This window comes from Sturnira hondurensis, unplaced genomic scaffold, assembly GCF_014824575.4.
Source record: "Sturnira hondurensis isolate 20B ecotype Veracruz unplaced genomic scaffold, ASM1482457v3 Scaffold0004136, whole genome shotgun sequence".
Classification (NCBI taxonomy): domain Eukaryota; kingdom Metazoa; phylum Chordata; class Mammalia; order Chiroptera; family Phyllostomidae; genus Sturnira; species Sturnira hondurensis.
In genome coordinates this window covers 42,354,410-42,382,306 of record NW_028076767.1, presented here as the reverse complement: position 1 = coordinate 42,382,306, position 27,897 = coordinate 42,354,410, and the positions used below count along the sequence as shown (strand labels likewise).

Below are 27,897 nucleotides of genomic sequence, written 5' to 3'. Positions count from 1 at the left end.
CACACTGAGATCAAATAGGTTAAAGTATTTACTGCGTACAAAAGCTTAGGCATATGTATAGTCACAGATGAGTCCGTGTATCTGTATGCGATATGTAGAAATGTGTGTGCATGTACATCTCTGTGTATGTATAGACATGTATGCTTATGCGGTTCTAAAAGTGGGTGCTCATTGGTGAGAGAAGCAGTATTGCATCATGCTGCCTGGTTTGAGTCTTGGCTTCACTGCTTCTTAGCTCTCTGACCATAGGCAAATTACCTTTCTGTTCTTTAGCTTCTTGGAGATAAATTGGGGATGAGAATAACAGTACTTCATGGATCAAATGAGTTCATATGTATAACGTGACGAGGCAATGTTGACATGCAGGAAGTTCTCGTGTTAGGTAATTGTGTGAATGAGGGTAGACCCAGCTTACAGCTCCTAAGGCCCAGGAGTTATTACATCCATTGACTGCAAAAGAATGATAAGGACAAGTCAATGCGATCTGCTCCATCTGTATCAAATCCCTTTCTCCAAGCCTTACAGTAGGCCTTTCTGTAGACCCCTCTGTATGATATAGACCCTCTGTATGAGGGTTTATACTCACCTCTGTCTCCTAGAAAACATGCTGATGTTCTAATTTACTTTTCTCCTGTACCTCTGAGCTCACTGTCGGACCTCACTGTTTGGTGAGACCCTTTATCTCTGGGATCCCTGTTCCCTTTCAGCGTTACTCAGCGGTGACTCTGTGTGTTCTGTCAGTAAACATGGGGGCCGCCAGAGGGTTGCTGGGATGCAGGTTGGGATGTGGCATCAGTCATCTCCAGGTGTGTATATATATATTTTTTTTTACAGACAAAATGATTCATGTCTCTTCAGGGCCATAGACAATGGATAGGCAGTATTATAGAAAAAGTCTTGAATTATTTTCCCTGAGACTTTTAGTAACGATGATCATCTGTTGTGTTAGGAGAGTTCCACCTGGAGAACTCAGAACATAACCTGAGGCCTGTCTCTGACCTCTCTGGGGTTCAGTGCATGGCTGCCTGCAATGAAAGGAATCAGTTACACAAACACCAGTCCAGTCAACAGGCGTGGAAGGATGGATCCAGTGAAAGTGTCATTAAATACCATTTAGCAAATGCCTTCAAAGGGGCTTGTTTCTTTCTTTCTGCTTGTAAGGATCAAGGTATTAAGGAGAATCACAGTCAGATTAAGGACACCCACTGACTCTTCAAGCAAAGAGAAAAATCGGAATTTGGGGTGAGGCAGTGTTTGGAAAGGAGATGAAATTCTCAGCTGAAGTGGATATAGCAAGCAAGACCAAGTCAGGAACGCAGGAAGTTGCGTAGGTCCACTCTAGTGTATTTTGAGACAACAGCATAGGCTGTCTTGAAAAGTAGTTTCCTGTGGAGCTGAGGCTCCCAAGGACATCGTGAAGGCACCCGCTAGGGAAGGCTGCTAGCTACCCAAATAGGTCCCTAGCATGGTGGCTTGCACTTTCTGTGTTCAGAAATTTTGTCTTAAGAGTTCAGAGTTGAACTCAGGATGCTAAATCATACTAACATTTGACTTGAGACTCAAGAATAAAATCAACTTGCTGATTTTTAAAGCCTATTTGTAGGTGAGTGACATGGAAAACAAACTTATAAAGAGATTGCTTTGTGAGTGTTGATACAGAACAAAAGGCGTTAGTGATGGGCTTTAAATACGTTCTCATGCTGCACTCTGCTGATACTCCAGTTAATCTTCCCTTCACCAGGAGGACCTCACTGGGGGGTTATTATGCCTTACAACACCCCATCCCACCCTTTCTGCCTGCCAGTCCTTATTATCTCTGTAACTTCACTCTAGCCTATTAAGGCTGGCCATCCCTAACCACCACTGAACACGCACAACTTTATTAAATACGTTACATTTTTTATCACATCGTCTCCTGTCCTCCAGATTATTTGCACTATATATTTGTTAGGGTTTGCTACTTAAAAAAAATTCAGAAGTCTGGCAGATGTCGCATACCTGCCTTTGTCATTGGTTGTGGTTTGAGTGTGCTGACAGAACTCAGAAGTAGTAAAATCATTACTTTAGCTGAAGAATCCAGGTATTCAAGATACTAATTGGAGTCGACAGCATGTTAAAGGACTTTTCAGACTATTTTAAAATTAAATTTGCCTGAATTCTTCTAAATGATTTTGCGGATTTCCATAATAAATGTGGCAAACATTTGTCCTATGGGATGTAAATAATCAAGCTCTGTTGCACTGTAGAGTAATATTATAAAGCACTTAGCTAATCAGATTGTGAGAGTCGCTCAAAATTCCTAACCATGTAATTTTTGCATAGAGAGAGGGTGCCTCATGCTGTGCAATTACCTGGTTTTATTAGCTATAAATCTGGTTGTTGCTCGCTGGCCTGATGGCCTAGTGCCTATGGAGAATTAGAGGGTGGTTCTTGACTCGACGCTGCGCAGCCGAGTGTCAGGGAGGCAGGCCGCCTGACAGTGCAGTGGGGCAGTGGCTGAGGCCCTGCGAGGGAGCTGGTGAGGAATTGTTTCTGCTGCTTCTGTAGCTAACTAAAAAGAGCTTTGGAATCTTCCAGGCGTGTTGTCATTTGGGGGTGCTCTATAAACTAACATTCCGTTGCGTATTTACATTAGGTTTGACAAGGAAAGTGGGCTGGCTTAGTGATTACAAGCAGGGGTTAGACATGCCTACCTGTGTTAAAAACTTGGCTTTGCTCTTTACTGTGCTCTTGGGCAAGTCTTTAAATTTCTCTGCACCTAGGTTTGGTTTTTCTCCTATGAAAGGGAGATGATAGTAGGCCCGAGCTCATGATCTGCTGTGAGATTTGAAAGGTTCGAGCTCCATGAAGTTCTTGGCCTGCCTCGTCGTGGGCACTCAATAAATATTAGCTGTTAGTATAAAGGGGTCTGTCAGTTGCAATCTCTTGGAACAAGGGCAGCTTTTAATAAAAAAAAAGAATGTGTAGATGAAAAGGGGTCATATTTTTATTGGACTTTCTTTTAAAGAGAGAGAAGGGGAAAATATATAAAAAGAGGTAAAGGTAGGAAGCCTAGATTCAGATTTTATTACTGACATTTACTAGGCTCCTGGAAAGTGAGCTTGAACAAACCATATCAAAGACCTAGTTTTTCGAAAATTGAAATATAATGTATCTAACTTATTTGTGAAAGTCAAGTAAGATAAGTGCTTTGGAATGTTCAAGTGCTATATTTATGTCAAAACACAGATAAATGGGGAGGGTCCAGTATGATAAATACACGGAGTTCATTAAAATAAGCATAATATGAAGGCGGAGTCCACTGCTAGAAGGAATCTGAATTTTCCGTAAGCTTGACGTGACTCTGGATGATGAACCAATTACAAAGGAAGAAGGAAGCTGGCAGAGTGAGGCATTAGCATCGGTTGAGCATCTGGCATTTGTCGGGCACTGAGATCAGGAGTGTTGTCCCTGTTCCACAAATGAGGAGACTGAGGCCCAGAGAGGTCGTATAGCTTCCTCAGAGTCACCCAGCTTACGTAAGTCACACGGCTGAGACCGGTGCTGAAGCCTCTGACTCCAGAGGACAGCCCAGCACACTGTGGACAGTTACCTCAGTTCAGCTTATCAAATATTTATCAAGTACCCACTTGTGCAAAGTACTGGTACTAATACCTTAATTTGTCTTATTGAAATGGATAGCAATGTAAAACATGAAGGAATCTGGAAGATACTTTCATCCAACCAAGTCATTTTCTAAGAAAGGTAACCAGGTGGATTTAAATATAAGACAGAAAACTGTACTTGAACAAGAATTAAATAAAAATTAAAATTAATAAAATAAAATAAAATAAACAAAAAACAAAAAATAAATGAATTCTAGTTTAAATTTAAATTCCACTTATGTGGTTCGGTATTTGATTAAATTCTGTTGCTATTCAGTTTTTTTAAAGCTTAATCCTCCATTAATTTATACTTGAGGACTAACTATGAGACTCACAGGCTTTCTTTGGGGAGGTTTGCCTTGCAGTTTTGGCACCAAGGCACCTCTTTGACTAAGTTACCTAAGGTGTTTAGTGGGAAGCTGGGTTTTGTACCCGCTCTTGTCACCCAAACCGAATACAGGTTGTTAACAATATACTTGACTTTTCTCACATCACAGTGGCATTCTGTTGTGAGCACAAAGAAAGTAAAGTCTCTTAGCCTTTTTATGATTTGAAGGTATCTCCCCGATCCCTGTTCTTAAATCTCTGCTATTTGTTTCATTCAGTTTCCGCCAGCCTTCCATCCCGCCAGGTGGTCTGCCCTTGGCTGGGTGTGTGCTTCACCAGAAAGCAGCCCAGTTCCTGGAGGGGAGCCCTGGCCGCCCTCCCGGCGGCCACATGCTGTGCAGCCCACCAGGGAGACCACTGAGCAACGGAGGCTCCCAACAATGGGGGTGTTCGTGATTAATCCCACATGGCTCCGTCTCAGCGGGTCATCCGGAGTGAACAGAATGACTGGTTTATTTTTCTCTTAGTACTTCCAGCCATTTCCCTTTCAGAGAAAAGTTTTCATGACATGAAGCATTATTAGGAATATAGGCTGTTTTTTATTACAGAACCTGAATTCAGTTCATTTATTCTTCTTTATTTCCCTGAATACCTAATGGGCAGCACTTGAAAGAGCACCTACAGAACGGTGAGGTTTGCTGTTTGTCATGTGACTGTGTTATTGAACGGGTCTCATTAAGCCTAAAGTGACTCAACAAGCGTGACCTTGTGTGTGATGCTCTGGTGATTAAGTACAGGATTGAAAAACCACCAAGCCTACTGTTTAAGTTGTTCCTGTAGTACTGCATTTTTTCAGAGGGGAGGGGCTGGTTTTCTGTCTTGTTATATGTGTAAGAGTCAAGTTTCTATTTTAGGAAAATGCCCCCACCAGGATACTCTGGGGGTAAAAATACAATGAATTAAATAGCAGTTTCTTTTTTGTGAAGACTTTGGTTTTTTACTTTTAGAAAGCGGGGAAGGGAGGAAGAAAAAGAGGGAGAGAAACATCAATGTGAGAGAGAAACATGGATCAGTTGCCTCTCACATGCGCCCCAACTGGGGACCAATCCCACAACCCAGGCATGTACCCTGACTGGGAATTGAACGGGCGACCTTTCAGTCTGCAAAATAACGCCCAGCCAACAAAGCCACACCAGTCGGGGCTAAATGTCATTTTCTTGTTTTTGATTTTGATTTTTGTGGTCTGGTGCATATAAGTCTTTTGGTTCCTGAGATTGAGCGTTGTGTCTCTGTTATCTCTACAATCAGAACATGAAACAAAAAGGAAGGGAAGTTCTGCCCACATCCTGCCTGGAGGAGCTAGGTGCATTGGCCTTACAGACTTGTACTCACTGTTGTAGGAGTTCTTAAGTCAAGAGTTTCCCTTGTCCTTCACACCCGCTGCTAACTAAGTGCAGTGGCCCTAGGCTCTGTGGTGAGAGTGGTAGGATGTATGCCATTCTGAGAAGACCAGTGGCATTGTCTTCTCTAACCTGTACTGTGCAGCAGAGGACTGGGTCAGTTGCTGTGGCCTTTCATGGTGCTGGCCCAGTCCTGGGAAGAGGACAGTCTCAGCCACTTGGGCTGCTCTGACAGAACACTGAAGACGGAGTGGCTTATAAACAAGATTTATTCCTTACAATCTGGAGCCTGGGAAGTTCAAGATCGAGGCGTTAGTGGATTTGGTTTGTGGTTGGAACCTGCTTTCTGGTGCATAGATGGCTGTCTTCCTACTGATTCTTCACAGTGTCTGGGGTCTCTTTGGTAAGGGCACCGATCCCGTTCGCGAGGGCTCCACCTTCTTGTCGGCCATCTCCCGAAGGTCCCAACTCCAAATACAGTCACACGGGGTTAGTTTTCAACACATCAGTTTTAGGGGAGCACATTTAGTCTATAGCAGGGGGCCTGCATGAAATGTAGCCCCACTGCTGAGACTCGGGGCTCCGTTCCTCAGTGCCTGGTGGAGGAGCATCTGCCACGTGGGTATGGAAACCACAGACTCGACAGAAGGCTGGCTTAGCCGCAGAGGTGATTTTGGAAATATATGACTAAATACATTGGCTCTAAAATTGGAAATGGAAGGTTTAAGATGGAGCAGTCCTTTACAACCTGGATCTGAAAAAGTACAATAGCAAGGCAAGGACCTGCTTGGAGAACAGCCAAAGCAGGAAAAGGCTGTCGAGAAATTGGGCTCATTTAATTGCCATGAACAGCAGAGCCTGCAACAGGCAAAGTCTTCAGTCTGAAAGTTTAAATCAGCAGTGAGCTGGTGAACACAAATTTCTAATGTAGCCTCTACTGTGGTTATATAGTTGACTGTCGTCCTTGTGAAAATATAGCCTTAGTAGCCCTTGTGCGTGTAAAAGAACAGAATGAAAGCTGAGGCAGATCCACACCTGCCAGCACTAAAAAAAATTATTTACTTATTTTTAGAAAGAGGGGAAGGCAGGGAGAAAGAGAGGGAGAGAAACGTTTATGTGAGAGAGAATTGGATCGGCTGCCGCTCATATGCACCCTGATGTTGGACCGAACCTGCAACCCAGGCAAGTGCCCTGATGGGGAGTTGAACTAGTGACCTTCCGCTTGTGAGGTGGTGTCCAGCCGACTGAGCCACAGCAGTCAGGGTCACCCACCAGCACTTTACTCTTCACCATACTGTTCAGAGTAAACATTTGCAAACCTGGATGCTCTATAGCAATTATTTAAACTCACTAAGTGCCATTATCATCAAATACTACTTGCTCATTCTTCCTCAGAATAGCGTTGAGTGCTTCCTGTGTGTGGATCTGACCTTTCTCCCATATGTGGTATTAGACCAGACATTCTGCAAGATGAGCAAAGCAGGAAAAGCTTCTCTTTCCTTCCTAATGACCTTCACATCTATGATTCTGTTTCCATACTACTGTTTGCTTAGTTTGTTTTTTAGATTCAGTTGTTGGTAGTTGTGAATTTATTGCCCATTTAATGTTCATAGTTTTTATCTCTTTTTCTTAAATAAATTTCTTTAACATTTCATATAATAATGGTTTGGTGATGATGAACTCCTTTAGCTTTACCTTGTCTGGGAAGCATTCTATTTGCCCTTCCGTTCTAAATGATAGCTTTGCTGGATAGAGTAATCTAGGTTGTAAGTTCTAGAGTAATCTAGCTTTTCATCACTTTGAATACTTCTTGTCCATCCCTTCTACCCTGCAAAGTTTCTTTTGAGAAATCAGCTGACAGTCTTATGGGAACTCCTTTGTAGGGAACTCTCTGTTTTTCTCTGCTTGCTTTTAAGATTCTCTTTTTATCTTTAGCCTTTGGCATTTTAATTATGATGTGTCTTGGTGTGGTCCTCTCTTGTCTGCCATGTTTGGGACTCTCTGTGCTTCCTGGACTTGTATGTCTATTTCTTTCACCAAATTAGGGAAGCTTTATTTCATTATTTTTTCAAGTAAGTTCAATTTCTTGCTCCTTCTCTTCTCCTTCCATCACCCTGTGAATCAAATGTTGGTACATTTAGAGATGTCCTTATCCTCGGGGTGGTTTTTTTTTGGATTTTTTTTCTTCTTGCTGTTCTGATTGAATGTTTTTTTCTTCTTTATGTTCCAAATCATTGATTTGATTCTTCACTTCATCTACTCCACTGTTGGTTTCCTGTAAATTTTTCTTTAGTTCTTTTTCTGGGATTTCATTCTGTTCTTTCATTTGGACCATATTTCTTTGTCTACTCAGTTTGGCAGCCTCCCTGTGTTTGTTTCTGTGTGTTAGGTAAAGCTGATTTGACTCCCTGTTGTAGTAGTGTGGTTGGATGGGAGGGCCTCAGGTAATTGCCAGGGCAGGCAGCCCATGTTGCCATTCTGTATCTCTGTGTGAGGGCAGGGCTCATAGAGTGCTGCTGCTTGGCCTCCGGAGTTTTTTCTGGGGGGAAGCTGTCTCCCAGCACTTGCCCTGATGCCAGACAGACACTTCAGTTTCTCCCTGTATGCCACTGGTGCCCTTCCAGCAGTAGCCCTGGTGCTGAAGCTCACAGGGAATGAGTCTGCGTTTAAGTCCTAAGTCCGTTGCAGGCCCTTTAAGAGGGACTCCTGAGAATCCTGCAGTTGCTTCTGCCACTCCAACCCCTACTGGTTTTTACAGCCAGAAGTTATGGGGACTTGTCTTCCTGGTGCTAGAACCCTGGGCTGGGTGGTCTACTGTGGGGCTGGAATCCCTCACCCCGGAGGTATCCCTCCTGACTTTTATCCACCACACATGGGTGTGGGACTGCCTGTTCTATCTCTCTGCACCTCTCCACGTGTCTCTGTGTCTACGCATCTCTTTGCATGATTCTGCATCTTCACCCCACCAGCTATCAGGATGAATGTGGCTTCTTTAATTCCTTGGTTGTCAGACTTCCATACAGCTCAATTTTCTGATGATTCTGGGTGATATTTCTGTTGTAGTCTAGTTGTAATTCTTGCTGTGGTTATGTGAGGGGTGAGCCATGATCACCTACACCTCCCTCCTGACAGGAAGTCCCATAGTAAAACTGTAGAACCTCAGGGTGCCAGAAAGAAATACTACCAGGGTGGTACAGGTGTCCTCGCTGTCGTCCATCCATCGGCAGCACGGTGCAGCCGTACCCGTGCTCGGGCTCCTCCTGCTGCCGTTCATCAACCTGCTCAGTCTCTTCCTGCCTGCTCACCCCTGCAAGAGACTCTGCAATGCTGCAGACCCCACAGAGGCACCCCTTAGTTAGGCAGCTCCGTGCCAAACCTGGGCACCTGACCTCACCCCATCTCGGTGGCCACCACTGACTTCTGCTGGCTGGTTTCTGCATTTCTCCCTCTCCACCACCACCTCCCCCAACCCAGAGCAAGCACCACCGAGATCATGCTAATTAATATTTGGTTTTTTCCTTCCCAGTGTATCTTCTATGTTTTTTCAAATGTGGGATCATTTTATATCTTCTTGAACTTTTGGAGAATAGACTGACTCTGGATCATACTGATAATTAAGAGACAGAGCTGTCTTTGGAGAGAGGCTTTGACCTTGAATGCACTTCGCAGTAAGGAGACAGCTTACTCTGACTGATTGGATGAGCCACTTTCCTTTCTTTTGCTCTCCTGTTCTCAAGGAATCATTGAATCTTGGAACTGGTGAAGACCTGAGATCAGGGTCCATGGAGTGGTGTTTAAATACTACACATGCCTCAGGGCACGAAGGAGCATTTGATACTTGTGGTTTCTGTACCTACTATCTGGGCTGGCAGTACCATGTCACAGGCAAGAGGGAGGACCCAGTAAGACACACTCCTCCTGCTGTACAGAGGTTAATAGCTGTTGACAACCAGGGAGAAAAGCCTAATCATCATATTTGCTATAAATGGAGCCCTGGCCAGGTGACCAGTTGGTTGGAGTGTTGCCCCGTAAACCAAAAGGTTGCCGGTTCAATTCCCAGTTAGCACATGCCTAGTTTGTGGGTTTGGTTCCTGGGTAGGGCTCATGTTGGAAGCAACCCATAGATATTTCTCTCACATCTATGTTTCTCTCTCCCTCTCTCTCCCTCCACCCCCACCCACTTCCTCTCTCTCTGGAATCAGTAAATATGTCCTTGGGTGAGGGTAGAAAAAAGATATAAATGGAGCCTTCCAGCCTAACAATCATGGTTCTTCATAAACTATTGCTTTCATTCTGTCATGACCAATGGTGTTTTCAGTGTCAGTCTTTCACAGAAGGAAGTGACCTCAATTTTATTTTACTACATTTATCACATAAATAACAGACTGTATCAGTGGAATGTTAAAAATATAAAACAACTTTTAAAATACAGAATCTTTAATGATTCCCTGGCAACCTTACAAAATTAAAGAAATTTAAGTTTAGGATTAGGTTGAAAAGAGTTTTGAATTGAGGGAAGTGGTTGCTCTGAGGATGGAGGTGCTGATTAATTTGAAGTCTTATTATAAAACTGGTGAAATTACTTTAAAAGAAGGGAATTAAAACTCCCCTTAAACTTAAATTTGGTTGTAAATATGACTTATGTATTTAGTTTACCTCTGTTTATTATTAGCCTACTTCCATGAGACTGGTACAGTGGTCCCCTAAAATAGTATGTTTCCTTGATAATATATCAAATTGTTAGTCTATTGAATTAGGACCTGAAGTCTTATTCCATGAAAATGCCTTTTTTTTTGCAAATTATACTGGAAGAGTATAGTTTTTCATAACTGTAAAAAATAAAATGTGAGCATGACACTCGGACATGAGATAATGATTGTTATTTTGATATTAGCATATTTCTACTCAAGAGCTGTTGGAGTTGCTTACCAATACTTGAAAAGATAAATTCCGTCTCTCCAAGGTATAACTTTGCAGTCTTAAGTATATACATAAGGCTGGAACAGTGAAAATCCTATGTCATGATGAATTTCAAAATTGTCATCTAGGATTCAGAATATTCTTATATTTACTCTTTATTGATAAAAATGTTTTTAATGGTCACAGAATTTAGATACCCCTAAGAGTATACCACAAACATACCAAAGGACAACATTCCTCTGTTTTGACAAATACTGGTCTAAAAGTCTAATGCTTCACTCACAAAAAGTTGATCTGCCACTTAAAAATTCTGGAGGGTGGTGGGGAGGTATGATTTCCAAACTTTACATGCACTCTTTTCTTTACAGCAAAGCTCATTTACTCTTTCTTAATAAGAAATATAATTGCCACATGGATGAATAATTATATTGCCCAGTTAATGCATTTTCTTCCTACTTGGAAAGCTAAACTATGAGAAGAAGATTGCTTGATGAGCGCAGAACCTCTGCACACAGCAGACCCTCTGAGGGCCAAGGAATCATTTCAGTCACCCCCTTCAGCACCTGCAGAGAAACATGGTCAAATCCACGTTGATAACTGTCTCATTCAATCGGGGATAATTTTCTTTTCTCTCAGTCCCATGTTGAACCACGTCAGCCCTCAAATGTGTGTTTTGTACATAGTTACACTATCTTCCAAACAAGTTTTCTAGTGTTTTGAAATGAAATCTCGACTCTTAACCATGAACAAAAGTAGAACAAATAACACTAATTCAGTGTGCAGGTGTCTGAAGGGAAATCTTGCCTTTGACCAAGGCTTCTCCATTTTCGTCCATTGCTGACAGTCCTCGTGATCCCCTTTCTGGGGTGTGGACTTCCACATCTCCTGTTCACTTCCTACCAGTAACATGCCTTTCGTTTGAAAATATTAAACACTTGCTATAATTAATTTATATGACTTTGCACCTAATTGTTTATAATCCTTGATTAGCCATATATTTTATAAATAATAACATGTTAATGGTTCTGATTTAGGGGATGTACAAAGTGTCCTATAGATATCAGCAGATATAACTGTACTGTCTCTGTTTTCACTTCAAAAATGAAGTTTAATAAATATAATTTGTTCTTTATCATGTTACTCCACGGTACAGTTCTCTAGCATTTAATACATTTCCAAGTGTAAAGTTTGGCTTCCATGCCAAGTCACTGCTATAAATCAGTAATCCACCTTTACATCCTTTACAGTACCTATTGCATACAGTAGAACAGAAAAATCATTTTTTATTTTTATTGATTTTAGAGAGGAAGGGAGAAGTAGAGAGAGAGAGAGGAGGGATCAACCTGTTACTCCATTAATTTGTGCACTCATTGGTTGATTCTTCTATGTGCCCTGACCAGAGATTGAACCTACAACCTTGGAGTATGCAGACAGTGCTCTAACCAAGTGAGCTACCTGGCCACAGCCAGAGATAACATTTGAATGAATGATTAGATAAATAATATAAATGAATATTACCTGAATGCATTCCATCAATAGTTGAAAACCCCTACCTTAATTTTATCATGACTACTCATCCAACTGATAGACGTGTAGTCTTGCTGCTTGCAGCCTCCCCAGAAGAGACAGGATGCAGAAAAAAGTGCATTTGACTATTAGGAAGAGAACTTTTCCTGTAAATAAATATGGTTGCTCCCTCTTTATTTCATCTCCTCCACTATCAGTTGTGCTTGCGTAGGCACGACTTTTATCACCCCTTCGACCTCATTTCTGTTTTGAATTTTCAGAAAGTTTCAATAGAAATTTTTAAGCTTTTCCAAGAATGCTGCTGAAGACAGTTTTTTCAGTTATACTTGTTGAGCACATATATATCTTTGTAAATGTATGTGAAAGAAAATTAAATAGGAAACCTGTTATATTAGATTTTTATGAATATGAAAATTTATGTAATTTTATATTTTATTTTCATACAGGCAGAAATACTCAGTGTCCTCAGTCACAGAAACATCATCCAGTTTTATGGAGTCATTCTTGAACCTCCCAACTACGGTATCGTCACAGGTAGGAAATCATTATTTGACTTTCTTTCCCCAATTACCTAGCTTTAGATTCCTTAATAAGCTAAAATGTTTAATATTAGGTTCAGTCATGAATTGTGTGCTACTGTCAGGTGTCACTTTTGTTGCTATCAAGCATTAATAAAACTGATTATATCAATATAATTAAGAATGGTGTTTCCACTTCTACCCATGTTTAATTGTGCTAATTATATCTGCATAAATGCTATTTAAATACACTCGCAGCTGCAATACCAATATTTAAAGGTGCCGTTTAACTAAAATTTCATTTAATTAGTTGAAATGAGCGATGTTTTTTGTAAGTCTGTGACCTTTTACAAATTAAGATTTCTTGAGCTATTCATGTTGTAATTCTTTGCGAGGCATTTTAATCCCATTAGACCATTCTTTCTTCAAGGTCTCGGACATGAGAACAATATTTTTCAGGTTTGGTCATCTGGGTTGGTAATGACCTTGATCTAAATTATCACGTAATTTTTAACAGCAGTTTATAACCGGTAGAAATGTCCTTTCCAGAGAGGAGCACACAGAAAATTTTGCCATATAAAAATGCAGATGTGTTTTTTAAGTACGTTATACTCATGTTTGTACAATCTAATCAGCAGCTTTAGGGTCTATAATAAGTATAGTGTTCAACTTTACAGTAAATAACTTTGATCAGGTTCTTTATCATGGCAGCTCTTTGATTATAACAAAGCAAAGAGCTAAAACCTTAACAGATTAGCCCTGTCTTCCTCTACCGTAATAATTAGAACTTGCATTGTCTTTATATTTAGAAAATAACAACTAAAAACCCTCAATAGTGTACAGCCCTATCACCCTGAACACACCTGGTCTCACCAAAAAACCCTCAGTAAAAAAGATTGGATTAGATACTTTCTTATAAATTATCCCCTCTAATACTTACAAGAACCCTATGAGATAAGTAAAATAATTTCTATTTTATAAATAAAAACCTAAAACTCTAAGTTAAGTAATTTTCCCAAGGTCACCCAGTTAGTGGTAGAACCAGAGCGGTAAAAATGTCTCAGGTTGATTTCCATACTGAAGTTCCTCTCCTTGCATGCAAGCTATGATTACACTGGTTCTTAAGCTCAAAGGGATGTGATTGCTATTATTTCCATCTTCTTGTAGCAGGCACTTTAACAAGCTTTTACTCTGATAAGTAGTTATTTTACCTAAGTTCTTAAGTAGTGGGTATTTTATCCCCATTTAGCTACCTTTAGATCTGCGCCTGAAATGAGTTATGTGGCAGTTTTTGTCTTGAGCTTATATATTTTCTGTTAACTAGAATACCCAAGAATGGGTTATATTGTTAGGGTCTATGCCATGCTTAACCTTCTAGGTCAGATCTCTGGTTTAAAGTTAAACCCTGTCTCTGACCCAGTTCCCATACTGCTCTTTGTTTCCTAGTCCATTATATTTACTTTTTACTGGTTGTGTTTACCTCGTGTATCTGCATCCAGTGTTCTGATTCTTGTTTGTAACTTAATTTACTCTTATCTAGCAGATGAGAGTGTGGTGCCCCACAGAGATTAGAAGCTCTGCTCTTTGTCTTGTACCCTGTGCATTTAATGCTTTTGAGAATAAGATTTCAGCTTTAACTTACTCAGGGGACTATTCATGAAGTTCTCTAGCTTCTTTCGAGGTGAGGATGAAGACTGGAAAAAGAGACTTGCGTGATGGTATGAATCCTTTGTCTAAGAGTTTACTCAGTCCCCAGGAGCACATGAAACACAGTTGTTTTTAGCCAGCATATTCAAACTGGGCCTTCCCATCCAAAAGAGAGAGAAGGAGTCCAAGCATTTGGATGAGTATTTTTGAATTTTATTTAGTTTTTTAATAGACTAGTCAGTCCTTTATTTCATACACCCTTTTAATATTCTCTGCTAATACCTATACCTACTCAAAAATCTTTGGTTATCAGTGACTAGTTCTTTTATGGCTATGTTCATTTCCCTGTAAGGCTAGTAACATTAAATTTTAGCACTAAACATTTCTTTAAAACCACACAAGTATCAGAATTACAAGGTAATAGTAAATTGTGTATTTATAGCTCTTTTACTGGTCTGTGAGTTTGATTGTTAAAGACACCTCTTAGCCAAGTTTTGATGTTTTAAAATATATTAATTTGATAAGATTGCCTTTATCCCTAAATATGCTAGTGTTATCTGTTTACAAGTATCTGCTAAAGAAATATGTGAACTTTTCAACCAACCTTCTCCAGCATTAGGATCAAGCCATACTCTGTGTACAAATAACTGAGCCAAGTTTGGGAGATGACATGGGTTGGGGGTGATGATATTTACTCTGTCTCTTTAAGTGAACACATTGAGTTTAACATGCAAAAATATCAAAGTATAAATATGTTCAGAGAACTAAAAGAAACTGTCTAAAGAATTAAAGGAAAGTATGAAAACAATGAGTCAACTAATAAAGAGTCACGTCAAATAGATAGAAATTGTTATTTTTTTAAAAAGACCCAGTCAAAATTTTGGAATTGAAAAACACAGTAATTGAAACTTAAAATTCTCTAAAGTTGACTTAAAGTATCTGAGATAGAAGAAGAAAAACAAATCAATGAACTTAAAACCAGATCAATGGAAATTATTTAATTTGCAAAAGAAAATATTTGAAGAAAATGAACAGAACCTGAGACCTCTGGAACAACATCAAGTGTATCAATTGTGTGTAATAGCAAAGAAGAGAAGAAGGGTATCAAAATCTAAAATGAAAAAATAGAAAACTATTTGCAGGAATAATGGCCAGAAAGACTTCCTAAATTTGATAAGATACATTCATCTACATACTTGAGAAGCTTAACGGATTTCAAGTAGGATAAAGGCAAAAAAATGTACACTCAGACACATCGTACGTAGTCAAACTCTTGATAAAGCCAAAGTGAAAATTCTTGAAAGTAGCAAGAAAAAAACAACTCATGCACAAGAGAATGACAGAACAATTAATGACTGGCTCTCGTCTACAACAGTGGAGGCATTGGAGACATTTAAAGTACTGAAAGAAAAAACTGTATCCAGCAAAATTGTCTTTTAAAAATTAGCTCAAAATAAAGACATTCTTGGATAAAGGATGAAAGAACTGTTGCCAGCAGTCCTGCCTTAGAAATACTAAAGGAAGTCCTTCAGGCTGAACAAAATGCCAACAGATAGTCATTCAAATCCATGGAAGAAATAAAAGATGCTGGAAATGAGAGATATATGGGTTATATAAATGGCTCCATATTATATTTGCTCTCATTTTCTTAACATAATTGAAAACATGAGATTGTATAAAGCAATCATTAGAACACTATTGACTTTGAAACATACATAGATACACATTACAGTAATAGCCTAAGAAACGAAGGAGGGAATGGAACTCATTTGGAGAAAGGTTTCTATATTTTACTGTAATTAAGAATATTGACCTACAGTAGATTGTGCTAAATTAAGATGGATTTTATAATTCCTTGAGCCACTACCAAGAACGTCTACTCAAGAAGAATAGTAAAAAATCAGCCAAGGGATGAAAATGACAAATTAAAAGTATTAACACAGAAGAAGGAATAGAGGACTGAGGGCAGGAGACATAGAGAAACCAATGGCAAACAGAAGCCCAACATACCAACAGTTACAGTGAATGTGAAGAGTCTGAACACGCCATTCAAGAAAGATTGTCAGACTGGATTTTAAAAATCAAGAACAACTATATACTGCCTAAGAGACACATCTTAGGTTGAAATAATTCAAAAGTAAGAGGATGGAAAAACAAATGCCATGCAAACCAATAACCATGAGAGAAGTGGAATTATTATATTAATTTCAGACAAAAGAGACTTAAAAAAAGAAATATGTCACCATGGCCAGGTGGATAAATTGGTTGGAGCGTTAGCCCACTCACCAAAAGGCTGAGGGTTTGATTACCGGCCAGGGGACATACCTAAGGTTGCAGGTTCCATCCCAGGTCAGAGTGCATACTGGAGGCAACTGATCTCTCCCTCTCCCCACCAAAACTGATAAAACATATCCTTGGGTGAGGATTTTAAAAAATGTGTTTAGAGACAAGAGTTGTTATATCCTGATAAAAAGATAAATCCATCAGGAAGATATAACAGTTACAAATGTGCATGCCTAACACAAGTCCTCAAAGAACATGAAGCAAAACTGACAGAATTTAAAGGAGAAATAAGCAATTCAACCGACTTCCATGCCCCACTGTCAATAATTGGTAGTACTCAACAAAAAGAAAAAAATTACAAGGATAAGGAGGACTCAATTGGTGGTAGCTAACTCACATGTATGGAACACACCAACCAGCCAAGAACACAGATCTTTTCAGGTGACCATGGAACAGTCTCCAGGACACATCGTAAGTTGGGCCACAAAGTAAATCTTATTACATTGAAAAGGGTTGAAACAATACAATATATATTCTCCAACCACAGTGGAATTAAGTCAGAAATTAATGCCAGAAAGAAATCTGGAAAATCCCCAAATATTTGGAAATTCCATACTTCTAAATAACATACTTATAAATAACATACTTATAAATACCCAGTGAGTCAAAGAAGAAATCATAATGGATTTAAAGATACTTGGACAGAGAGAAAATGAAAATGCAGCATATTAAGAAATTATACAGTGCAGATGGAGGGAAATGTATATCTTTACACAGCTATGTAAAAAAAAAAAAGGTCTGAAATTGATCACCTTAAGAAACTACAAAAATACAAAATAAACCCAAAGCAAACCAATGAAAGGAAATAAAGATTAGAGCAGAACACAATAAAATGGAAAAGAGAAAAAAATCACAGAGAAAATCAATGAAAATAAATATTGATCTTTGAAGAGNGCAGTGGAATTAAGTCAGAAATTAATGCCAGAAAGAAATCTGGAAAATCCCCAAATATTTGGAAATTCCATACTTCTAAATAACATACTTCTAAATAACATACTTCTAAATACCCAGTGAGTCAAAGAAGAAATCTTAATGGATTTAAAGATACTTGGACAGAGAGAAAATGAAAATGCAGCATATTAAGAGATTATACAGTGCAGATGGAGGGAAATGTATATCTTTACACAGCTATGTAAAAAAAGAAAGGTCTGAAATTGATCACCTTAAGAAACTACAAAAATACAAAATAAACCCAAAGCAAACCAATGAAAGGAAATAAAGATTAGAGCAGAACACAATAAAATGGAAAAGAGAAAAAAATCACAGAGAAAATCAATGAAAATAAATATTGATCTTTGAAGAGATCAGTAAAACTGACAAACCTTTAGCTACACTGACCAAGAAAAAAGAGAGAAGATACAAATGATCAAAATCAGGAATGAAAGAGAGGACAGCACTGTGGGCCCTACAGAAATTTAAAAGGATTCTAAGGGGATGTTACGACCACCTCTATGCCAACAAATTAGACAATTTAGATGCAGTGAGTGAATTTTTAAAATAATACAAATTATCAAAACTGATTTAAGAAGAAATGAAGTCTGAATAGACCTATAACAAAGAAATAAATTTGAATTAGTGATTTTCAGTTATTTCCACAATGAGAGCCCAGCCCCAGATGACTTTACTGGTGAATTCTATCAACTATTTACAGAAGAAAGAAGTAGTAACACCAATCTCTCCCACCCAAACTCTTCCAGAAAGTAGGGGAGGGAGGAATACTTACCAGCTCATTCTGAAAGGCCAGTGTCAGCCTGATATGAAAGCCAGACAAAAAGATAATCAAAAAACTGTGGAATAAATTCCTTCATGAACACAGATGCAAAATCCTCAACTACAATGTTATTGTCATCAGCAAACTAAATGCAGCCATCAGTGGAAAAAATTACACACCATGACTAAATGGAATTTATCCCAGAAACACAAGGTTAGTTTAACACCTAAAATCAATTAATGAAGGCTAGCATAATATGTATTAGAATAAAAGGGAAAAAACCTTTTGACATTCTATAACACCAATTTATAATAAGAAATCTGAATAGACTAGGAGTAGAAGGGACTTTCCTCAGCTTGATTAATAGCATCTCCAAAATACACAACTAATAAAATACTTAATGGTGAAAATGAATGTCTCCCTGGCTAAGATTAGGAACAGGGCGGTGAGGTTCTGCTCTTGCCACATCGGTTCAACATTACAGCCAGGCAAGAAGAAGAAAATAAAAAATGTTCAGATTGGTAAGGAAGAAGTAAAACTGTCTTATATGACATGATTCTTTATGTAGAAAATCCCAAGGAATCCACAAGAAAGAAAACTACTCAAAGTTTTAAACATATTTAGTAAGATAAATATGAAAACTCTATTATATTTCTGTTTACTGGGAATGAACAATCTAAAAATTAAATTAAGAAACTGTTGTATTCATAATAGTATCAAAAAGAATAAAATACAATTGGGCATGAATTTAACAAAAGAAGTGTAAGATTTGTACATGAAAAGTGTAACACATTGCTAAGAGAAAAATAAATATCTCAGTAAGTAAGTGTGTTTATGGTTTGAAAGACTTGATATTGTCAAGATGGCAGATCTCCCCAAATTGATTTATAAATTCTAAATAATCCCTATAGAAATCCCAGCAGAATTTTTGTCAGAAATTGACAAGTTGGTCCTAAAATTCACATGGAAATGCAAAAGACCTACAATAACCAAATCAGTTTTAAGAAAGAGCCAAGTTTGAGTACTTGACTGCCTCATTTTAAAACTTACTTTAAATCTTCAGTAACCTCATAGTGCATTATTGGAACAAAGATAGGCATATAGATCGATGGAACAAAATTAAGATCTTAGGACAAAAAAAACCCTTACATTGATCATCAGTTGGTTTTCAATAAAAGTGCCAAGACAGTTTAATGGGTAAGGGATAGTTATTTCAACAAATTGTGTTGGGATAATTAGAAATCCACATAAAAATTATCTTAGACACTCACCTCAAACTACACATAAAAATGCACTCAAAACGGGTGGTTGACTCAAGTACAGGAGGGAAAACTAGGACTAAAACTAAAAATAAACCTCTTAGAAGAAAAAAAGAAAATATTCATACCTTTGGGTTAGACAAAACCTATTTGGATATGATACCAAAATCACAATCTGGAAAAGAAAAGTTGATAAATTTGGCTTCATCAAAATTAAGAATTTCTGTTCCTTGGAAGTTATGAAAGAATGAAAAGACAAATAACAGCGAAATACAATATTTTCAACTCATTAATCTGATAAATGACTTGCATCCAGAATAATTAAATAACTCTTAGGACTCAATATTAATGAAACAACCCAGTTTAAAATGGGCAAGCACGCCCTGGCTGGTGTAGCTCAGTGGATTGAGCACGGGCCTGCGAACCAGAGAATCGCGGTTCGATTCCCAGTCAGGGCACATGCCTGGGTTGCAGGCTGGTTCCCTGCAGGCCAACTCCCAGCAGGGGACGCACAAAAGGCAACCATACATTGATGTTTCTCTCCTTCCCCTCTAAAGATAAATAAATAAATAAAATCTTAAAGAAAAACAAAAAAAAATGGGCAAGCAATTTAAATAGACATATTGTCTGTGGATATAGTCTGTGGATATATACGGGTGACTAATAGACACATGCAAAGATGCTCAACTGAATTAGTTGCTAGGAAAATACAAATTTAAAATATGAAATAGCACTAGAATTAGATCCACTATAATGGCTATAATCAAAAACACAGACTGTACCAAGTGTTGAGAATGTGGACAAATTGAACCCCCCATGCATTACTGGTGGGACTATAAAATGGTACAACTTCTTTAGAAACCACTTTGACAGTTTCTTAAGAAGTTAAACTCACTATAGGGCCCAGAATCCCACCCCTAGGAATCTACTTAAGAGAAATGAAAACATATTTCCACACAAAGACACTTACACGAATGTTGCTGCAACGTTATTCATAATAACCAAAAACTCTGAACAATCCAAATGTCTCTCAAGTGGTCATGAATAAACCAACTGTGGCAAATCCATACAAGGGGATATTAGTCCCTGGTAAAAAGGAATGAAATGCTCATATTTACTGATACTTCTATAAATGAACCTTATAAATATTATATGAAGAGAAGGAAGTCAGACGTAAAGGCCACATACTGTATGATTCCGTTTATTTGACCTTTCCAGAACGGCGCGGAGAAAGCAGAGCTGCAGAGAGAAAGCAGACAGTGGGGTGGTGATAACCTGCAGGGGCACAGGGGCCTCTTCAGGATGACGGAGTGGTTCTAAAATCGGGCAGTGGTTGTGACTGTTCACCCAGTAAATTTACCAAAAGTCATCACATTGTACACAAATTGTGAATGAATCTTGTATGTAATTTATAACCCAAAGCCATTTTTTAGGGCACTTTCTCACTTTCTTGGCCATTTGTGCTAAATTTTAGGGGCTGTTCCAAATTCCGATGCAACAAGGTTGATTTGTTTTCATTGTCATGAGAACTGTCCTGACTGTGTTTAATCTTAACTAGCTCATAAGAATAATAATATCAAAAGAAATGCATGTTTACATACCTGCCTTTGTTTCAGATACATTCTTCCAGCTCCTCTTTGTGTTTCTGAGTTCCATGGAAATGGATTTTGATTTTATTCTCAGCCATGGTTTTACTATTCACTTGGTTAGTGCTTGTTTTCGACAATTTTCTTTCCAGGATAACACTAACTTAGAAACCAGAACATGGAACAATTTTTGTATAATTTTGATGTCTTCTGTTATCTTCCCAATGAAAATATAAAGTCTGGTTTATGAAACGCACCTTAGTTTTAATGATATGTCTATCTTTCCATTAAAAACAGAATATGCCTCTCTGGGATCACTGTATGATTACATTAACAGTAACAGAAGTGAGGAGATGGACATGGATCACATTATGACCTGGGCCACTGACGTAGCCAAAGGTAATAATGATGTGTTCACAGTTGGTGGGAGGCGGTTCCCCATCGGGCCATGGTGATTGAAGTCACGAGATTTGTTATTTTGTGTCTTTTAGATGTTCTTCTTTCTTCAGACCAAAAGTAGCAAGAATTCTACAACTTACTGTACAGATAATATTTTAGGTCGTTGTCTTTCCACTCACGTGTTCCTTTTCTTTTTCCTTTTATTAACCTATTTCGTTCCCTAAAACCAAGTTCCAACAAAACCAGGACTCCATTTTTATACTTTGTACCAGCTTACTTGACACATTAAGCAGAAAAATCATAATTCTGTTACTGTTCTGCAAGTCTCTACTTAGATTCAGTATCCAGAAAACATGATTTCTGTAGGATTAGTTCTATTCATTTTATATACATAATAATATATTAAATATAGTAACCACTTGAAAAAATTTACTTTTCCTACCATGTACAAGCAATTCAAATTTTATATTAGATTTAATGTAAACTTGGAAACCACTCTTGGAAATAAAACATTTTAATACACAAAATCCCTAAACAAGGTGCCCGTTTCTACTTCCCTCACAAATTCCTGCATAGACTAATGCTTTCTAAAGCAATTTAAATTCCATTTATTTTTATCTTTTTTTTCCATTTTCCTAGCTGACCATTTCTGAATTGTATTTATAACTGTAAAAGTTGCTTTGAAAACAGCATAATCTAAACAATGAACACTGATAGTTACATTTGTGCTCTAGCGGCCCCTAGAAAGCAAGTGCGTCCGAATATAACTTGGGCAATGAATTGCTTTACGTTTCACTAGTCCAGACTCTATGTGAGCATCTCTTTAAGAAGCAAATAGAAGGATATTTAAAATTCATCAAGGAGGGCAGCTCCTACTTTGCTTCTACTGGGAAGTCTTACAGTGAATTCCGAAAGTAAGAGCCTTTTCTTTGAGGAATTATCTTGGCTGTTTTAAGTTTCATCAACACCTGCCAAATTCTTCAACTAAAGGAAGTGAAATTTTTTTGTAAAGATTCATGCTAACTGCTGCTGCTGAATGATGGTACTTCATTATCGTATAAGAATAATAAGCTCTATGTTTAGGATGGTGCACTTAAGGCTTTGGCTGTGTTAATTAACTTAATTGTGTGTTCATGCATCAGGCATATCAAATCAGCCTTAAAATTTCACATTCTTCGAGATATTTTCATGCAACGTCAGAGTCCACGGGGACCACCTGTTTGTAAGCTGAGTGATGCACTATTGTTGGGAACTGCCTGCAGTGTTGTGGAAATACACTGATGTAATGTAAATACGTACACAAGCAGCCCTCAGCTGAAAACACCTCCACTTACAGACATTTGCATTTAGGGTGCTCTGTCGATAACACCTATGCTATTATTTAATGGCACAGACAGGATGGACAGACAGCAAATAAATCAGCTGACATTAGTCACTCTGGTTCCTGCTGTGCGCAGTCTACTTAAGCTTGCTGGGCCCCCAGCCTGTAATCCGCCCCTCCCCGCCTCTTCCTCTGCACTGTCCCTGTCTGAGGGCGAGTCCCTTGGCTCCAGATCAGCTCAGTCATTCCTGGGGTTTCTCAAGACCGCTGGCACTATGTATCAGGAGAACAAAGAAGAGAGGAAACAGGACTAAGTAGCAAACTGGAACCAGGGGCAAAGAATAGAAATGGAGAGAATGGGGGTAGACCAAGGGACAGTGTCCAAAACTTCAAAGTAATAAGACCATGTTTTTGTGACTGGTGAATTGACCTGAAAGGCAACTTCTGATGTATTTAGCCAAGGGTAAGTGGGGGGCGGGGGGGGGGGCAGAGAAGAGACTTGTTTGTTTATAGTTACAAGTAATAATTCATATTTAAAGTAGCCTATAAAAGGAAGAAGATATCAATGCTCTTGGAATGACTTCAACCCTCTCTGATAAAGCTGTCTGTAGAACTTGCAGATTAAATAGGAAGGCTTGATTTTCATTGATTCCGTTATGAATTCAGCTATGTACCCTTCATTGTGACCAGGACTGAAGCCAATGTAGCAACAAGATATTGAGAAATCAAAGAATGAATAATTCATTTCAAATAAGAATTGGTTCATACATTTTGACCTAGACACTGCTTAACATCACTGCAGAAAAAATACCTCCTCAAAACCAGAAAGATTCTCCTCTTTCTGGGTGGAGAGAGGAGTGGAGGAAGGCAGGCCAGCAAGTATATCTGAAAGTTTGCAAGTCAATCAGCAGCGAGTAAGGGGAACAATTGGAGCAGATAAATCTGCATCCTGTCTCAAGTGCTCATCTTTGATGCCAGATCTCTCCCAAATGACACGAGTCAAAACCCTGAATTCTTAAAAACTGATGAAGGTACTTTTCAGCCTTCTTAATTGTTTGCAATAAAATAAGGCAGAATTTTATAGAGATAGCTCTGCAAAAACAAATTAAATAGAGTTTTATGTGATTGTGATTACTACTATGTTTATGAACACTGAGTGTTCTGTAAGTGTATGCAGTGCATTATACACAAATAATCCATGCTGTTTCTCATAATATCTGCCATGAGGGAAAAAATACTCATATTTAAAAGCTTTTGTACTTGAGTATTGTTTTTGCTGAAATCCTTACTTGTCACCAGTATAGAAATTATCTAACTCTACCTCTAATAGTAATTAAACCAGTTCTACCTGAAAAAAACAAAACAAAACCTTAATTCAGTAATTTGATTCTTACAGCAAGAGAGATAACTATGAAATTCAGTCATAAAAATTATTAAAAGTTACCCAATTTCTAGTTGAATTGTCACAGTTCTTAGTGTGCAGAGCTTCATATTAGAAGATTTCCTCATCCCAGTTACATCTTGTTTAAGATCATTTAAATTATTGATACTTCTGTTAAGTTGACTCCTTTCAGGAATATCTTTGTATGGCAGGACTTTATATCTTCTTATATTCTTTGTGCTTTCATGATTCTTCAAAATGGAATAATCAGAGTAGTAGAAAATAATAGATTATTTTACAACTAGTCTTTATAAAATTGAAAGTTTTGTGTCCTTAAAAGAGAACCAAACCCTAGTTATTAAATTGTGTTCAATGGATAATTTATTTTTTAAGGGAGCCGGTCTGATTTGGAAGGAGTGGGGGCTATTTCTTTTACTATTTAGACCTAGACTATTTAGAAAAGACAGTGTGAGAAGTGAAGAGAGAGGAAATTTCTTTTTCTTTACTCTGAGGTGGTAGATAATACATAAGTACAAAAAAAGAATCAGACACTACTTTTCAAACACTACCGTAGGGGTAAGGGTGAAATGTGTGTCTTTCAAAGCATAATTTTTTATTCAAAATAATAAAACTCTACCTAGTTTATATGCATCTAATTTACTGAAGTAACTCAATTTATATTCTAAACATGTTAGAGAGAATTTCAGAGTGCCTATAAATAAGGTTATCTCAAAGACTTATTGTTGTAAAAAGAATAAAATATTTTGTAGCTACTATATATTTTTTCTATCCGAGGATCGTAACAGCCTTTAGCAACCACAGCTAATGAATCCAGCCAGTTCTCTGGTCCCAACCCCACCTCTCCTCCCAGGGTCTCCCTGGAATGAGCCCTGAGAAAATAAGCGAAGCTGCAACTAACCGGGTGGCTGCAGACGTTCACATGGAACGCGAACACCTCAGTCAGAACTTACCGACTCAGAATGCAGTTGGTCCTGGAATGCCTTAGTCATTGGAGCAATTCTTCCTGTTGTAACTGTGCTATTGTTGTGCAGACTCCAGAAAATTAAGGTGTGCATATTAGGTATTGTAAGAGGCTAGCTTTACCCACAATCAAATTCCAACTTCTAAGAGATTAAAGCACATAAGTTTTCCTTCGCATATGTATTTTCTTTGTGTAGACTTATCTTCTCTCTATTTTATCTGTCCTAATGTAGGCACATCTTGTCTCTATTTTATTGGGCCCTTTGCAAATTATGAATGGTATTACTGATGTTTAAAATAGATAGGAAGATAATATTGATACAATCTTGAAAAGTAATATTGATATGCTTTTCTTCCCTCTTGTATAAAAAGGGATGCACTATTTGCACATGGAAGCTCCTGTCAAGGTGATCCACAGAGACCTCAAATCAAGAAATGGTAATGTAGTCAAATGTTTTTATTTCCCTTGTTTTATTACAAAACACCTGCACCTGTTTATAGAAATAAGCATCATGCTTTCCATGTCTTTTGTAACCTGCTTTTTTGACTAACTACTGGCACCGTGAAAATCTTTCCACTGTTAATAAATATCAAACTTCTCCATATTATTTCAAGAGGCTACTTAGTATTTCACTGTATGAATAGCACAGAGTGTGGATATTTGGGTTGTTTACATTTTTTTCTATAATTAAAAATTTTGAGCTTAATACTTTTCAGCAAAATTTTTCAACACCTCCTTAATTATATTTTTAGAATCATTTTCTACAAGAGGTCTTGCCAGATCAAAGCACACACACATGTATTTCTGGTCTCCTATTTTTAGATGGTTCTCTCTACTTGCAGATTTCAGTTTTGTTCTTGTTACTTCTGAATTATTTGGTGTAAATTTTTTATGTCAGTCACATTACCTGGAGTGGTGCCCAAAACTGATCAGCACATTTAGGAGTTTGGAAATTAAAGCCTTTTTTAACTTTCTTCTCTCCTTCAGTACTTTCTAAACTTTATTTATGATACTGTATAGTTTGGAGAGAGAGAACATTTTAAAATGACTTGCAGGATCAGACGTTACCTTCAAGTAGGAGTGATAACAGAATGCTTCTTCTTCCATCACGTCACTTGCAAGTTAATGGAAAAAGGCAGTGGGATTCTTTTACCAGCCAGCCCTGGCTGACGTAAACATCGGAGTTTGCTACTTCAAAAAAGGAATCTTGCTTTCAGTTCAATTACATGCTCTCATTTAATTATTTACATGCTGTCTAAGTGATTCTTCTAAGTCACGGGGAAGAGAGCTATTTATTTTTAGGAAATCTTTAAATCACTGCAGTTAACATGGGCATATATATAATAGTACTGCTTAGAATGGGTAGGCGTGGTAAGTGGAAGGAGAGGAGTGGGGAATCGACCAGCTGCCCTTGCTCGTACTCAGTGCCCAGGGGCTCGTGGGGTGGCGACGGGGCTTGCTGGCAGCTGGCACTCCTCAGTAGTCAGGTTGGACGACCAGCCTGGCCCTGCCGGTTGGCTCGCGCTCATTGTTCTGTCCTTTTCTAGGTCATCGGTTATCCTTTGGCTCTTCTTAGACATAAACTTTCAGGAACTAAACACTTTGGATGTATAGTTGGCTAACAGGAAGTCATTAAAAAATCATCTAGAACCTTGTAGGAAGGATTAGAGTTTGATGGCTTTGTAAATTTTCAGTTCGTGCTCAGAATTTCTATCTAAACAAGTTATTTGACTTCTTTCCTTTTAATCTGCTTTATTTCTATATCCTAAATGTTTCATGAGAGGAGAATGATGAAATTATGGGGTTTTTTTCTCATGCTGTCATTGTGAAAACTAAATAACAATGGATACTGTCCCCATTTTTTTAAACTACAATTTGTGTAGTTATTTGATGGGAAAACACAAACACATCGAAACAATATAGACCTATTTTAACAATTTTTTCCTGGGAGAGGGAATAACACAACTCTTATTTTCAGTGTTATATATCTTTATAATCTTAGATATTTAAAAATGAGCACTTTTATAATGAGGAAAAGATAGAGGGATTTTTAATACCTGAATATAGTATTAATGATATTTATATTTCTCATTTGAAATAGTTTATAGCCTGTAGAGAGTATCACCTTTACCCTTAGCCTGTTTCTATATATTAGATCATGCAAAGATTGTTTTCCCTCCACTTATCAAGGGTATTGGTAACAGCTAGTAAGTATTGATCATCTGGCGCGTTCAAGGCACTGTGTGGCTTACGGAGGAAACTCTGAAAACTGTCTGTTGTCAGGGTCCTTGTCCTTGCTCCCTTTGTTTTTATTCTCTCTCTCCCATGAAAACCCCATATATATAGCAACACTCCCACCAGATCCCCGGTTCAAAATGGCACAGCTGTCTGCTTACTGGATGTGGCCACACAGACATTTTGTATGACCCTAAAATGTGTTGAATCCAAGTTGATCTTTTCATCTCCTCTCTGCCTCCTAAAAAAATTCTTGCACTCGCTTTCTCAGGGGGTGGCCATACCAGTTGCATAAGCCAGGGATTAGATGAAAGGCAATTACAGCCCAATCCCAGAGCTCCAGCTCTAACCACTATGCTGGAACACCTCCTCATTCGATGTCATCCTTGAGTCCTTCTCCCTCCACGTCCCAGTTTCTCTGGCCCAGCTTATTCTGCCGCCTACATGTTTCTTGACTTTGGTCCACTTCTCTCCTGTCCTTTGCCACAGCCTTGCTACAGGCATCCTCATCTCTCTCTTGGACTACAACTGGCACACACAGTGATCTCCTCGCCTCTAGTTCAGTTCTTCTCCAATGTACTCTCCCCGCTGCACTTTTGACCATTCATTTCTTTGCTAAAAATCATTCACTGGCTTTCCATTTCTCCCAAAGGCTCTTCTGGAGCTGGCTCGTGTCTGCCAAAATTGCGTGCCAATT

General features: G+C 38.4%; 1 protein-coding gene across 4 annotated transcripts in view; it reads left to right on the top strand.

Moving 5' to 3' along the window:
• MAP3K20 (mitogen-activated protein kinase kinase kinase 20) overlaps window positions 1-27,897 on the top strand; it is a 158,768-nt gene that overhangs the window by 54,231 nt on the left and 76,640 nt on the right. For 3 of the 4 annotated variants that reach the window (XM_037044437.1, XM_037044438.1, XM_037044440.1), the window contains exons 3-5: window positions 12,265-12,352; window positions 21,180-21,281; window positions 25,337-25,402. In XM_037044437.1, the coding sequence (XP_036900332.1) occupies window positions 12,265-12,352; window positions 21,180-21,281; window positions 25,337-25,402 (256 nt within the window). Of the gene's footprint in view, window positions 1-12,264; window positions 12,353-21,179; window positions 21,282-22,665; window positions 23,066-25,336; window positions 25,403-27,897 lie in introns of those variants that run through there. The other variant, XM_037044439.1, reaches the window with a different exon arrangement.